The following is a 13837-nucleotide window of genomic DNA, read 5'->3' on the forward strand; positions in this document are numbered from 1 at the left end:
CAGGCTTCACTCATACAAGCAGGCACACTGAAGTCAATGGCTTTGTTTGCATTGGGCTAGGACCAGCCAGAGAGCAAACGCTGCATGAGAGCCCTCATTTTGCAGCCCAACTCAGAAAGGATGGGTTAGCAGTGAGAATTTGACCTTTTCATGAGAAAATCAACTGAAACCATCAGTTTGCATACAACTGCTATATATGTATGGCAGTGTAACATTACAGACAGCAAGAAAACAAAGGGAATAAGAAACACAAGTTAAAATAGCTATAATGTAAATGTTTTAAGCCTCCTTTGCCTCTCATGCACCTCACATGACAGGAGTAAGCTCTTTGAATATAGTTTCATGAGTGAAATTAACAGCTTAGAGAAAAATATAGGCAGATCTCTCCCTCTTCTCTCTATTCTGCACTCCTGCATTTTTTTTGCAAACGTTTCTCTGGTTTAGAGATAGGACACAAGTTGTTTTCAAGAATAAGGGAATCTCAGCTTGTCCAACTCCTTAACCATCTGTATTTTGCCAGGGCAAAATACTAGTCTTCTACAGTTACCAGAAAACTGAGTAACTGTTTCTTTGAAACTTAGACAGTTGGAGGTAAAGAATCATTCATAAAATCTCTGTGCAGATTGAAAAAAGGATCGGATCTCTCCTGTTCATTTACAGCAAAGTTATGCAGTGTATGAAACAGAGTAATTAATACCTTTGATCACTGGGCTTTTCAGGTTCATCACATTAAGCACAATTGGGGACTGGAAAACAATTTCATGCATATAAATGTCTTCTAGTAAGTACATTTGATGAACAGGTCACTTCAAAAGAGTGGTATTGGACATGCTTTAAAACTTGCATTCCAAACAGTGAATTTAACAGGAAGGTTGTAAAAAAATAGACACATCAGATATTTTATATGCACTCAGTCATCTGAAGTAAAGAGCCCAAATTCAGTGTTCAGTTACCTAACCATAATTCCTGAGTTAGTTCAACCTATAATCCATTCATTCAACACAGTAATTGTGAACCAGAACCCAGCAACTGAGATTAGAGATCCTGCACTACAGGATTGGATAGCACTGAATCTGCTTCAGTTGTTATGCCAGAAAACCCAGAAACTTATTACTTATTCCAGATCTATATAATAGTAACACATGTCAAAAAGAAAGCAGTATTGCACTTTTGTTTAGTTCCATCAGCTGTGGTACTTTAAGAAACTTTCATAACTAATTGATCCCGAGATGAGTAATAAAAAATTCCAATCTACATGTAGCAATATTGTCCACTGCTAGAGGTTTACATTAAGCTTCAAGGACGATGAAAAGCCCTACCTTCTTTGTGGAGGCTGAGGTTTTGCTAAATATATATTTTTAATGGCCTTATGTGGACTGTATGTGCTAATATCAAGATTCTAAGCTGAGCATTGTTTCCAGCTTCCCTTGGACCACATTTCTGGCTGACGAACAAACAAATATTGAAAGTAATTCACAGAGGAAAAAAAATTACTGAAAACACCAAAGACGTGTTCCATTTGTAGATTTAATTAAGATATCATGGCAATAGAAAAGCACTCAGTCACAGAATAACAATTTCCTGCTGCTGTATATGCACCAAGCCAAAGCTGGGGACTTTATTTTCAAAGTAGGAGATATTGATCCTGCCACAGCTGCTGAGACAAGTGAAAGGACACTTTTGTAGGCAATGACTGGAGATGGATGAATAATTTAACATGGTAGAAATCCTGAACTGCTGGTTGACAAAGAAGAGGAGAGTATCAGAAGGGCCGGGTCTGTGCTTGTTCCTTCCCTTGGGGTCTGTTGCTGACCACAGTCAGGCATCACAGAAAGGATGACTGGCTTTTTGGTCACACCCATCAGTGTCATTTTGGAGCAGATGAAAGTTGCCTGGATGACAGACATTCAGGGTGACCACCATTTTGGATACCTAACTTTGTGTGATCCTTTGAAAGCCAACATGACCTTTTGAAAGAACAATGCTGCTTAGTGTGGGAGAAGGTGCTGCAGTTTGTGTCATCTGCCCAGTTTGCTTGCCTGGCACCATTCAGGAGAAGTCCAGCTTACCTCTAAATGTAATTCCCACGGTGAAACTGGAGTATTGCAAAAACCACGGCCAAGATTCCCTCACTGGTGTGCTCAGCTTGGGCTATGCACAGCAAAGGCTTTGACCAGCTACTCTATTTTTAGCAAGTAAGAGACCAGCTAGGTTACTTTTGGCAAATAAAAATGAGAAATTAGCTTGATTTGCAATTTCCAGGGACTATTCCATTCTGACAAATAAATAAACAAGCATGTACACATCTTAAACACTAAATGAAAGCCCTCAGATTGCCAAAAGTATTATATGTCAAGTTGCAGCTAAAAAGGCAGTATTCTCATCTCCCCATCAGGCTACTTCATTTGTTCTAAATAAAACCTTGATGCAGACAAAGCCAGAAAACACGTCTGACAACTTTCCTCCAGACACAGATAGGTGCTATTATGTTTGCAAATCACATTTATGATGCTGAGCCTGACACAAAGAGAAAATGTTTTAAAACTTTACCAGAATCAATACCAAGACTGTAACAGAAATTGGAGCATAAACTCAGGCTCCTATTATTGTAACCTCAAAGTTTCTCTCAGATTCCTTCTTGGAAGCCACGCTTGCCCTACTTAGAAAGATACTAAAATACTACTTACATAACTGCTCAGGAAAAGCTGTACATAGGGAATAAACTACTGAGCTGGTTTAATTTCATTTTACTCCACTGTTTTGCAATATGACATATTTTACATCGGCTCCACTGCGTAAGGTTCTTCTATCTATCAACATAAGGAGAAAAGTTTGACATTAAATTTATTTCTTGGATAATATACTGGATGCTTCTGAAGTCTACACTGAAGCATGAAGAGATAGTGTCTGTTGAAGCCATCAATTCTTATTGACAAGTCTGGTTAAATTATCAGGTTGTATGTAATTTTATTTGAGTGTAGGAAAATGAAGGTTATAGCCAAGAGCTTGGTGGGGTTTTCTTTCCTGAGATGATGATTTATTCATTTTGGCTTCAATAGCTACGGTGTCAGGCGTATTTTATATTTTTCCAACTTTGACACTTCAAACATTTGATTTCCCTTTGCAACTTCCAACCTAAAACATGTTTCCCATTATAGATATTCAAGTGACTGCCTTGCACACACTGACTCATGAGGCTGGTTTTTATTTTCACAAAATATATAACCCTATTTGAATAAAATACAGATGGTGTCCAATACATTAAACACAGCAAATTTGCCATTCCCTCCTTCATCCCCTCTGTGTTCCGTTCCCCAGATTTTCTGTGGCAATATGAAATCTTATCAGCCTTAACAGCTCCAGGAGGACATGGCAACAGAAATTTGATGCCATTCATATTTGGCCTGCAACAATAAATAATTTGCAGGTTTTTAATTATTAGTATTTTTCTGCATTTGGAGCTCTGCTTTAAGCTGAGCTGTGTGTCCCTTGGAAGGTACTGAACAGCCACCTTGACATGGTTCTGTGATAGAGTATGGCACCAAATAACTTTCCTTCCCAGGTGACAGTTGGAGCAAATTCAGAGGCCTCTTACATTGCCAAACAATTCAGAAGGAACAAAAATATGATCTACTAATAGTATGGTAAATTAACTGAGTAAATTAGTAAAAGCTGCTGAAGTGACTTGGTGAAGAAAAATTGTTCTGGGTTTGCTCTGAAGGCATGAGGATCAGAGTATACACATGCACAGAAGTTACTTGGAATGCACAAGATTAAGGTTTTTGAAAAAGATTCTATGAGCATCACTAGATGGCATTGGAGGGTGCTTTAACTTACCACAGGAGAAAGATAGCTTTCGTCAGCAGTCCATAGTAATTTTTATTAGGAACACTAGCAGTTAAAGAATTAATTCCAGGCAGCCTGAAGGCATGTTCTATGCAACTTTGGTGAGGGGACAGCAACACAAAACAAGAACGAAGGCTGGCTGAGCAGTCATTGCATTCTGTAATTTCCTTCTGTCACACACCAGAAGTCCACCATCTCTGAGCTAGAATTGGAAGAATGAAATTCAGACAGAAATAAATTGCAAAGGGTACTGAAGAAACTGAGAACTGATAATACATGGGCTGGTGACTTCATAGAAAAGTTAATCTGTTCTTGAGTTTAGGGTGGAATTTTTGGTACTACATATTTGTTTTTCCCCCACGGCAAATTATACAAATTATATAAATTGTATCTCTGTTATTCTTACAACTTTTTGCACCGTACAGTTATCATGTCCCTTTCCTATTACTTTTAGAACGAGATATGTGTGCCATCCTGAAATATTTTTGTTTAGCATCAGCATCTGCTTTGGAATTACTGCTGGCTTTAGTCATCTACTCTTGCCCGTTGGCTGTTACTGCAAAGAAGCTGTGCAGAGTCAGTTGCACCACAAGTACAGTGGTTTCTGAATTGCAAGATTATTATTACACTTAAAGAGGTCTCTTTTATTCATATTCTTTAGTAGTCAGCAAAAAGAAGCAAAGAGGAGTTTGTTCCCATATCAATACAATTCTAGGACTGTATATCAGAATAATTACAGGTCATGGAACATATGTTGCAACATACGGCAGCAAAGTGGTGATTTCTTTTCACATCTGCCCCCTTGACCCACGATCTAAGTCATTAAACTTTTCAGTTCTCCAGGTAGACTGTGCAGAGCCTGTTTTGCAAATTTGTTGCCGATATGACAGAACAGGCATAATTTTTTGCCTCTGTTATATTGTCTCTGCTTAAGAGTTGTCTTTTATCTAAATTCTATGATGAATCAGAAATCAGAGCTGTATACAGATGAAAACCTGACATTTAAGTGAAGTGTTTCCCTTCTTCAGACAGGCCTTAGGTTTCTCAATCTTGGGACTAAAGGCCAGGATGGTAAGACTTGTAGAAATAGTGCCCACACTAAACAACAGGTTGAGTCCAAGAATGAAGCAAGACCTGCTAGTCAGTCATATAAGGTTTTTAATAGGTCATGAACTCACACAAAGCCATGGTCTTTTTTAAAGCATTAAGTACACCCACTTCTAAAAGTGCCACCATGCCCGGGTCGTCTATTTGTCTGACTGGCTGCTCCACATTCCTTCTAGTGTATTTATAGAAAGCTGCAATTCATAAATATCAATTTGTACCATTATCTTCATACATGCCAGGTACTTGTAATATTGAAAACTAGAAATTGTTCTTAGGGCATACCTAAAGTCAGCATAAGGATGACAAATAAAAATGGCATTATATCTGAGTGAGCATAAATGTGTAGAACTTCTATTACTTTCCTGAGATTATTTATTAAATAGTATGTCTTAATGTGCTGTGTCTTGCTGAAGCTTCCACATGCTTACACACACATATGTATATATGGGAAAATCAGTGTAATTTTCCTCACTTAAATAAATGGTCCAAATATTTAGGTCAAGAGGCAGGTTTTATCAAGTTCCTACTTTGTAACTACTTTAAAGTCTAGCAGTCTGATCCTGTTTTTTGTGAATGTAAATCAAGGATTAACCAAATTACACTGGTAAAATCAAGCTCAGTAAAATCAGATCCTGGCTTTATCATTACAAGTAGCCACTAGATAGTTTAGTCTTCCTTCTGAGCCTCAGAGTCATTTGCTGAAAAACTGTGGTTGGCAGAGATTTTTTGTTTACAAGCCACAATTTCTAAGAAATGTGGTGTTTGCCCTCTGGCTTGACATCAAAGACAGTTTCATAACAAGGGTGGCTCCTACTGAATTATATTTCCCCCCAGTTTGTATGGGGAAGTCGGGCACCTATTACACAAAGGCAATTGTTGACTGTGTGACAAAGGGAAGAGATACAACGTTTTGTTTCCTTCACATTTGTAAAATGCAGCTTTTAAAAGCACCCAAGTCAACTTGAAAAAAATCACCTGTACTTGCTTGCAAGCAACTTACTCATTAGACTTAAAATGCCAAGGTCCATGTCTGTGCTGAAGGAAGGAACTATGTGCCCTGGGAGCTCTCAGGGGCAGTCAGTCCGAGTGAACCCAACAGGTCTCACTCCTCCTTAAAACTTAAAAGAGGAAAAAACATATGTTTAAAAAAGAAAAAAAAAAAAAAAGAAAAAAAAAAAGATCAAATGATGACATCTCAAAAAAACATGAAGCAGAGTATGACTGTGAAGTCTTTATATACTGCCTGCTTTTCACAAATCTTCTATGAGCCCCATTTTCTTCTTTCTGCAGTTGATTGATGAAAATGTCAGTTGAGTCTTTGCAAACCAAATCTGTTTGAGTTCTTTCAACAGATCAACAGTGTTTCACATTTTGACAAAAAAGTTATGGATATGTTTTCCTGAAAAAAACTTGTGAACAGCCTTGCCACTTCATTTCTCCTTTTTTTTTTTTTCCTGGTAATAGGCTTTAGTTAGTCTTTAAAGAATGTAGTGCTACAGAATACAAGATAAGACTCTTCCTACTCAAGTTGGAACATCCCTGTATTAATACAAGTCTTCCTGACAGGCAGCATAACATGATCTCTGGATGTTCACTATCACCTTCCATATGCTTTGAATTACAAGTTCTCTAAATCACTTGCTTAATCTAAATTATTATCAACAAGAGTGTCTTTTTTGCTCTAAATAGCAACAGTGCCAGAAGACGCAGAGCCTTATAAACATTAATAGGGTCAGCACCAGCAGAAGTTGAGTAACTATATATATTTTGCCTCTCTCCAGTCCTCCTTGCAACACTTGCCTCCCGCGTGTCCCCAGGTGTCTGTTACAGCAGGCTGTGGGAGAGCAGCTGTGCAGGGCAGGCCTACAGGGAGATGCTGGGACCCTGCTCTCCATAACCGAAGCGGAGAGAGCCCCTGTGGGCAGGTAAGTTTATCAGGATGCTTGTCTGTGACTGACTGGTTAGTCACTACATCTGCTCCTCTGCTCACCTGGTGTGAACACAAGCTGTGATTATCACAAGCTGTGGTACAAGTTGCTAAAGTGACTGTCAGAAGCAGGGACAAGGTCTTTACTGTGCACTTATCATGGTCAGGTACTACTCCAGAGCAGTGATCCCCAGCAGTAACCACAAAACTGGCAATAGGAAGACCTGCTTTCACTCTGAGGTGCTGTCCCGCCTGCACCCCACTCTCTTATCCTTCCCACACCTCTTACATGGAAACTTAGTGGTCATGGCTGGCAGAAGTACTAAGCAAAATGCTTCAGTGAAGCAGGGAGAGGGAGGGAAAAAAGCACGTTAGGAATAGCTATACTTACACTAAACTCCTTCAGTTGAAAGAACATCTCTCCAAGACTCAACATCCACCTCCCTTCAGTCTCTATACAAACTTACCCAAGCTCTTCAGCTGGCAACAGGGCCTGCTTGTTTTCAGGCTTTCTCTCAGGGTGAATGCTCATCGTGGTGTCACAAATCTCACTACACATTTCTTAGATGTGATGTGAGTTCTAACAACCTGCTTCTGGAGCTGAACACATGAGACCTCAGCTTTCCACTTAAAAACACGCATTGAAGTTTAGGAGAAAGCTCTGGAAAATGACCAGAGAAGTAACAGTAGGCTCAGGGAAGATATATCAAATCAGAACAACACAAGCTTTTAGCGTATCTCCACCACAGCCCTCACAAAGTCAGGCCAGAGAATGCTCTGCAATGTCCACTTTGTTACCTGGAGTCTGTTCCCAGCAATGGGACTAGTGTCACCCCTTCACCAAACCATCACAGAGATGGCAGGCAGCTCTTGGAGGTGCTGAGCCACGGCCCAGCCTGGGTAATGCAGCAGTACGGCATGGGATGGAACACACCGCGCAGCTCCTTGCAGAGCTTCAGCACCCACTGCTTCATGCAGCTCTCACTTCTCTAGATGAACTCAACATCCTGTTTAGCACTTCATCTTGTGCACAGCCAATTGGTTTTTCGCTGAGGAAATAAGCCCCCCATGTTTAGTGTGACACATACATAAATACATATACACATACACACACGTGCACGTGCACATGCAGACATCAGTCGTTGAAAGCCCTGTGGGCGTCTTATTTTCACTTTTCTACCTTGTGGCTGAAGGAAGCCAGGAAATGTAAAAAGGAGCCAAAATGTTAAGGGGAAAAGGACAGATAGAAATGCCTTTCCTGCAAAAAAATGTAGAGCAGCTCCCAGACTGACTGTCCTAAACCTGCCAGCTCACTTTGTGCCTTCCTTCCTTCTCCTCTCAGGGGTTTTCATGCCACAAGCACCAGCCAGGCAGTTTGCTGAATCAGACCCACAGCTGCCAAAGACACTTTTTCCCCATAAATTCAGACTTTTGCCAGTGCATGAGCACTATTACAGCTATTAAATGAACTTATTGTAGTATCACGCCTCCCTTATTAAGATTTTAATCAGCACTTCTGTTGGAAAGCCTGACTCTCAAAGAGTTATAAAGCTCCCTGTATAAAGTTGATTACCACTGAAATCTAGAATCCAGCTTCTTGGCTCGTGGCTGCACTTCTTTCTTGCTTACTTGATCTCTGTTTGCAAAAGCTGATACAAATTGGTTTGGCAAGTTTGTTTAATTCCAGGGATAAACAATTCCTGACTTAATAGGCTCTTTTTTCCAGTGCATGGAAAGTGATAGAATAAAATTATCCCAAATTACCTGTATACAACATTAAAGAATTACCTTGAGATATATGGTTTTTTACACACCATTTTTTTTTTTTTAACTTAGGAATGCAACTAAAGAATTTAACTGTTCACATTGTTTAACACAGAGTATTTTTGCAGTGGTGTACAGTGCTTAATGGTAAGGCAATCACAGGAGGTTAAAGACTTTCAAAATACATGCCAGCACCTCACTGCCAACAACCCATATCACTTCAGTGAACTGTGCAGCTTGTGTTGGCATGATTTATGTAGCAATTTTTAAAGAATCTGTAGTGTTTGTTTATTACCACGGCATGATTGATGGGTTCCTGAGTGCACAGCGACACAATCAGCTGAGCTGTTACGGCTGGGAGTTTGATAATCTGTGAGTGACAGGCATTACAGTGTGTCATTTCAGTCACTGCCTGAAGTCCTTAGGGTATCAGTGACCTCGGAGAAATGGTGGTGAGACAAGACCCACTGCCAACGGTGTCATCATCTCTCCTGCATAGTCACACAGGCTGTGAGCACTTCTGCCCAGCCTCCCTGGCTCTCCTGCTCTCCTTCTCAGACCCTTCTTGGTAAAGTCCAGTAAGAAAAAACACCATTTAGCCTAGTAATTCCTTCAGGTTCTGCTCTTATCCTCACCCATTCCAAACATTAAAATACTGGTACTGATGTGACTCAAACTGCAGAGAAAAAGGCTGCTCAAACCTTGTTTTCTAATGTTCACTTTGCAACAGGCAGCCCCGTAGACAATACCCCCAGGAATACACCCCTCACTAGGAGCCACTGGAACAACCTCAGTTCCTTCCTGGAAAAAATACCCCAGGCTTACTTTTATATACAATATACGATGTCACTGGATGTAGGTATTTATTTGCAACACAAAAAAAAAAAAAAAACGAGTATGAAGGAAATGGTATTTATATTTTATTTTTTTTTACAAAAATAAACAATTTGAGAAACAAAAGCACATATTTTTTTTTCCTGACTGTACAAACTACAAAACAGTATGACATTGGTCACTTTAGCATTTACTTTTATTGCTTTCACTGAAAGCAAATTCTCTAGACACACCATGCCTGTAAAACGCATTTTATATAGAATTAAGGCCAGCATTCATTTGCCATTATTAAGGTCATTTACTTAATTCTCTCTAAGAATTAGCAAGCAGTGCCTTAGACAACCAAGGATTTGATGATAATATATATGAGTAACTGCAAGATAGTTATTAAACTAGTACTGTTCCACCAGCTGTCTTGCTTTGCCAGTCTGTCAAAGATGTGGCTTCCTGAACAATTCAAACTCGATTCAACAAGTCTTAGGCACAGGCTTAATTGTGAGCATATGCTCAGGCGCATCCCTATTCAGCAAAGTACTCGGCACTCAGGCAAAATCTCCACCCTTTCAGCGGGGCTATTCATATGCTTATGTGATTTGCTAGACCTACAAAATGGCTCTTTTAAATTAAAATCGAAACTTTATGATAATATCGGAAGTAAAAATTAAAATTAGCTACAGCCTTGCAATTCCAAACATAACCAATTCCTTCCTTTTGACAAATAGCCTGGCATTGCATATTTGATAGCTTTAACACAAATGCTGATTGTCTTCAGAAATGTTTGCTGTTCAGCTTACAAACTGGTATGCTCCAGTTACTCTGTTGTGATTGTACCTGCCCAAATAAATATCAGCGTGGAGGATACAGACTTCCCAAATAAATGATCAGCTTTCATCCCTGTGCTCACACAGACAGGTCAGAAACATTATGGTAACCTTGGTTAGAAAAGCCAGAGCTGCCAGCTGATTTTTAACCAAAATTATACTCTAACAGTGTATCGTATCTTGTACTTCACTTTGTTTTATTTTTTAAAAATCACATTATCAAAATAGTGTTTTATTGCACATTCATCCTGGTCATGCAGGTTATTTCTTTAAAGTTTTGTTTAGCACTCTATAGATTAGAATGAGTAATAGTGCAATTATCTCTCCGGGCATAGCCACCTTATACCTAACAGCTGCCTATATTTATACACAAACAGGTCTTGTCACTCACGGGTCAGACTGAGCCACTTTAGCTGTCAGTCTGTCACCTTCACATATGTTATCTTGTCAGGATCAGGCACGATATGAGTTGAGGCCATCTTGAAGAAGACAAGCTGCCGACCTGCATCAGATAGGAAAGGGCAGAGGAAGTGATGAGCAACAGGTTGCAAACTTTAAAATATTAGTATTTCATATTCTTCTTCAATCAATGCATGCTACAGGCAATCCGAGCCTGAACTCTTTCTTAACTTCACCCAGTATAAAACTGAAAAGCTTTCATCTAGAATGACACTGAATCTGCCCGACTCTCAGTCTGTTTACTTTTATCTAAGTGTGTTCAAGATATGACTGTGCACAGCTAACATGTTAAATGAAGATTTTAGTACAAATTTCACATTATCTTAAAAAAACATATTTAAATACTCTCCCACTGATAAAAACAGGCTTGGGTTCAGGACATTCAGGATTGTACAGGAGCAGAACCACCTTTGCAAAACTGATTAGTGCAATTCAACATGACTTTTTTCTGAAATAGCTCTTGCTGGTCACTTCATAGCTTTGGGTCCTAAACAAGCTGGAACAAGGTTTCTGCTTCTAATATAAAAAAGCACCAGCCAAGTACTAACAGCTTGGGCAGCATAAAGCACCTGTCACACAGGCTTTGGAGACCAGGGGGGCTGAATTTGGTGATGCTTCACTCCATAGTATTTGTGGGAGATGCAGCACAGTGCCTGTATCTCCCTATGGTTACTGACCTGGCATCTTCACATTCCTGTCTCATGATAAGTACCTGTCATCCCATGGATCTGCACTGTCTGCCTTTCCTTGGACCAGGGGCCACAGAGAGACTTTCCACAGCTGTTTAACCTCTGCCTTCCCTCTCTGAACTTCAGAAAATCAAATGGTCTTTACTCTCAGCCTGCCTCTCTAGAAGGCTCCCGTAACAGTATTTTCTTTAGAAGTATCACACAGCAAACAGCATGCCTCAACAACCCAGCAAATGTCCATGCTGCAGATTTCAGGCACTCAAGTATTTATGCATCAGGAGCAACAAGGTAAAGGTAAGTAAGACTAGAAATATTGCTAATATGTCTCATTTGTTTTTCACATTATAATCTGAGACAGGAGTTGCTCTAAACTTCCTATGAATTTTCCTGTAACATAATAATTATTTTTTAGTACATTCAGTAGCTTCAATAGTCTGACTATAAGTAGCCTAACATGATGGCCTAGCAGTCACCAGTCAGTGACAGGCAAGCTTAATATAAATCAGTTTTTTCTAGGTTCCATGGAAGTCTCTGTTAAAACTTCTCAGAAGCACAAGAAATATAGAAAGCCATGGCAGTACACTGCCTAAAACGCTCTGAACTGTCTAATGCTTCTACTAGTTTGTGATGCTTTCAGAGCTGGGGACCCATTAGGCTTATATAAAAGCCTGGCCTGAGTGTGTATTTATCTTGCTCAGCTAAGGACAACTGAAGCATCCAACTGCACACAGGGCAGATTTTGACTTAAGGTTAAGACACGTTGTGATAAGAGATTTACAGAGAGTAAATTGAGCCTCTGAGCCTTAATAACTTGCAATGCTAAAGTCTGTGGCAGAGCAAGGGTGTCCCTCAGCTCCTCTCAAAGACAGCAGCAGGGGAGCCAATGTGAGCCTAGCAGAAAATGGCAACTGCAGGCAGGGAAACTGCCCTGTGTATGTGGAGACAATACAAAGAAGAAAATCTCACCCTGACTTCAGGGGACGGGTTACATTTGGGGAAGGCTATGAAGGAACGTGGATTTGGTCCATTGCTCATTACAGACACAAACATTTATTTTCTCTTTACCCTCCCAAGGGGTGCAGTTTACCCAGGGGAACACTGCCTGCTGAGCTGGCCAGGGCTGGCTACAGGGGCACACAGCTCTCCTGGACATGCAAGGATAGGGCATGGAGTTGACAGCCAGCTGTGGCATTCAGCTCTTTGAGCCACTCCTGAGCTGCAGCTACTGGAGATTTTTAGCAGAGACTTGTAACATTTTTCTCAGATAGCTCTGGAGATGCCTGAAATAGGCACAAGTCTGGTGCAGAAGCAGCGAGCCAGGGCCAGTTCTCCACTTGATGTCAAATCAGCACCAAATGCCTGCCTTCAGGGGAACCACATGGGGACTGCCAGGCCCACAGGCCTTTTGGAAAACGTATTTCTCTGTTCAACAAGTGTACTCTTTCAGACAAGAAAATGAGTTGCAGTAGCAAATGGGATTTTCCCCTGGAAGTTGTACTTCTACTGGGTTTTAAACCCTCCCTCATCACTGTCCTTTAGCCAAAGCCCTGCTGCTAGAGGTACAGTGTTCTCACCAGTGGCAGGACATCTTCCACATCAGCCAGAAAGTCCCAGCTAGATGCACAGAAGAACCTGTTTGGTTTTGTGTCAAACTGGAACAACCATATGGATCAGAAAGATTTATTTAAATCCAGATGTTGGACCATGTCCTGCACGTTTAACTGCAGAAACAGGTCACAGGCTTTTGTTGTTGTTTTTGCTGCTGTGTTTTAAAATAATATTTCAGACCCCATGGTTTGGAGACCTCTGGTCCATGTGCTGTAACTCTCTGGTGCTGGCTCCTTTGAGCCCACCCACAGTTCCTGTCCCTCTGAGAGAAGGCACATAAAAGCCCCACCAAAAATCAAACCAGTTCAGCTGGAGCTTCAGAAACTTCCAGCTGCTGCTGGTGGCTCCCACAGCTCGACGCAACATGCTCTTCAAACTGTATTAAAATGCCTAAAGCAGCCAGAGTATGTGACTCGCATGCTCTTTCTGCTTAGCAGCATCATGACCTACCTGTCCAAGTTGTCTGGTTAGTTAAGACGAAAGCTTTGCACTGGGAATAGCTTTCACAGATCTCGATGGCTTCGTTGACATCGAACACGGAGAGGAGGCAGCCCTTGTGGTGGTAAGATGGCCAGCATCTATAGTTCTCATCAGGAATAAAAGCTTCAGGCACCCGTCTGTACTCTGCAAGTAACCACAGCAAAGCAATAGTTTTGAAAGCTCTAGCAAACTGCTTTTTTTAACAGGCAAGGTCTATTATAACAGCTTAGAAGTGGGGTATGTGACAGAAAAGGTGACAGGCTAGACTGTACCAGCCCCAGTTTACCAGCAAATGTGTTTAT

The 13837-nt window shown here is 40.6% G+C and overlaps 1 protein-coding gene across 1 annotated transcript in view; it reads right to left on the reverse strand.

The window, feature by feature from the left end:
* Positions 1-10211: 10211 nt before the first annotated feature.
* PKDCC (protein kinase domain containing, cytoplasmic) overlaps positions 10212-13837 on the reverse strand; it is a 43521-nt gene continuing 39895 nt past the window's right edge. Inside the window, exons 6-7 of the mRNA XM_010004969.1 lie at positions 13506-13679; positions 10212-10801 (exon numbers count right to left, since the gene is read on the reverse strand). Of these exons, the coding sequence (XP_010003271.1) occupies positions 10716-10801; positions 13506-13679 (260 nt within the window). The 3' untranslated portion in view covers positions 10212-10715. The remainder of the gene's footprint in view (positions 10802-13505; positions 13680-13837) is intronic.

This window comes from Chaetura pelagica, unplaced genomic scaffold (genome assembly GCF_000747805.2).
Source record: "Chaetura pelagica isolate M959 unplaced genomic scaffold, ChaPel_1.0 scaffold13, whole genome shotgun sequence".
Taxonomy (NCBI): Eukaryota; Metazoa; Chordata; class Aves; order Apodiformes; family Apodidae; genus Chaetura; species Chaetura pelagica.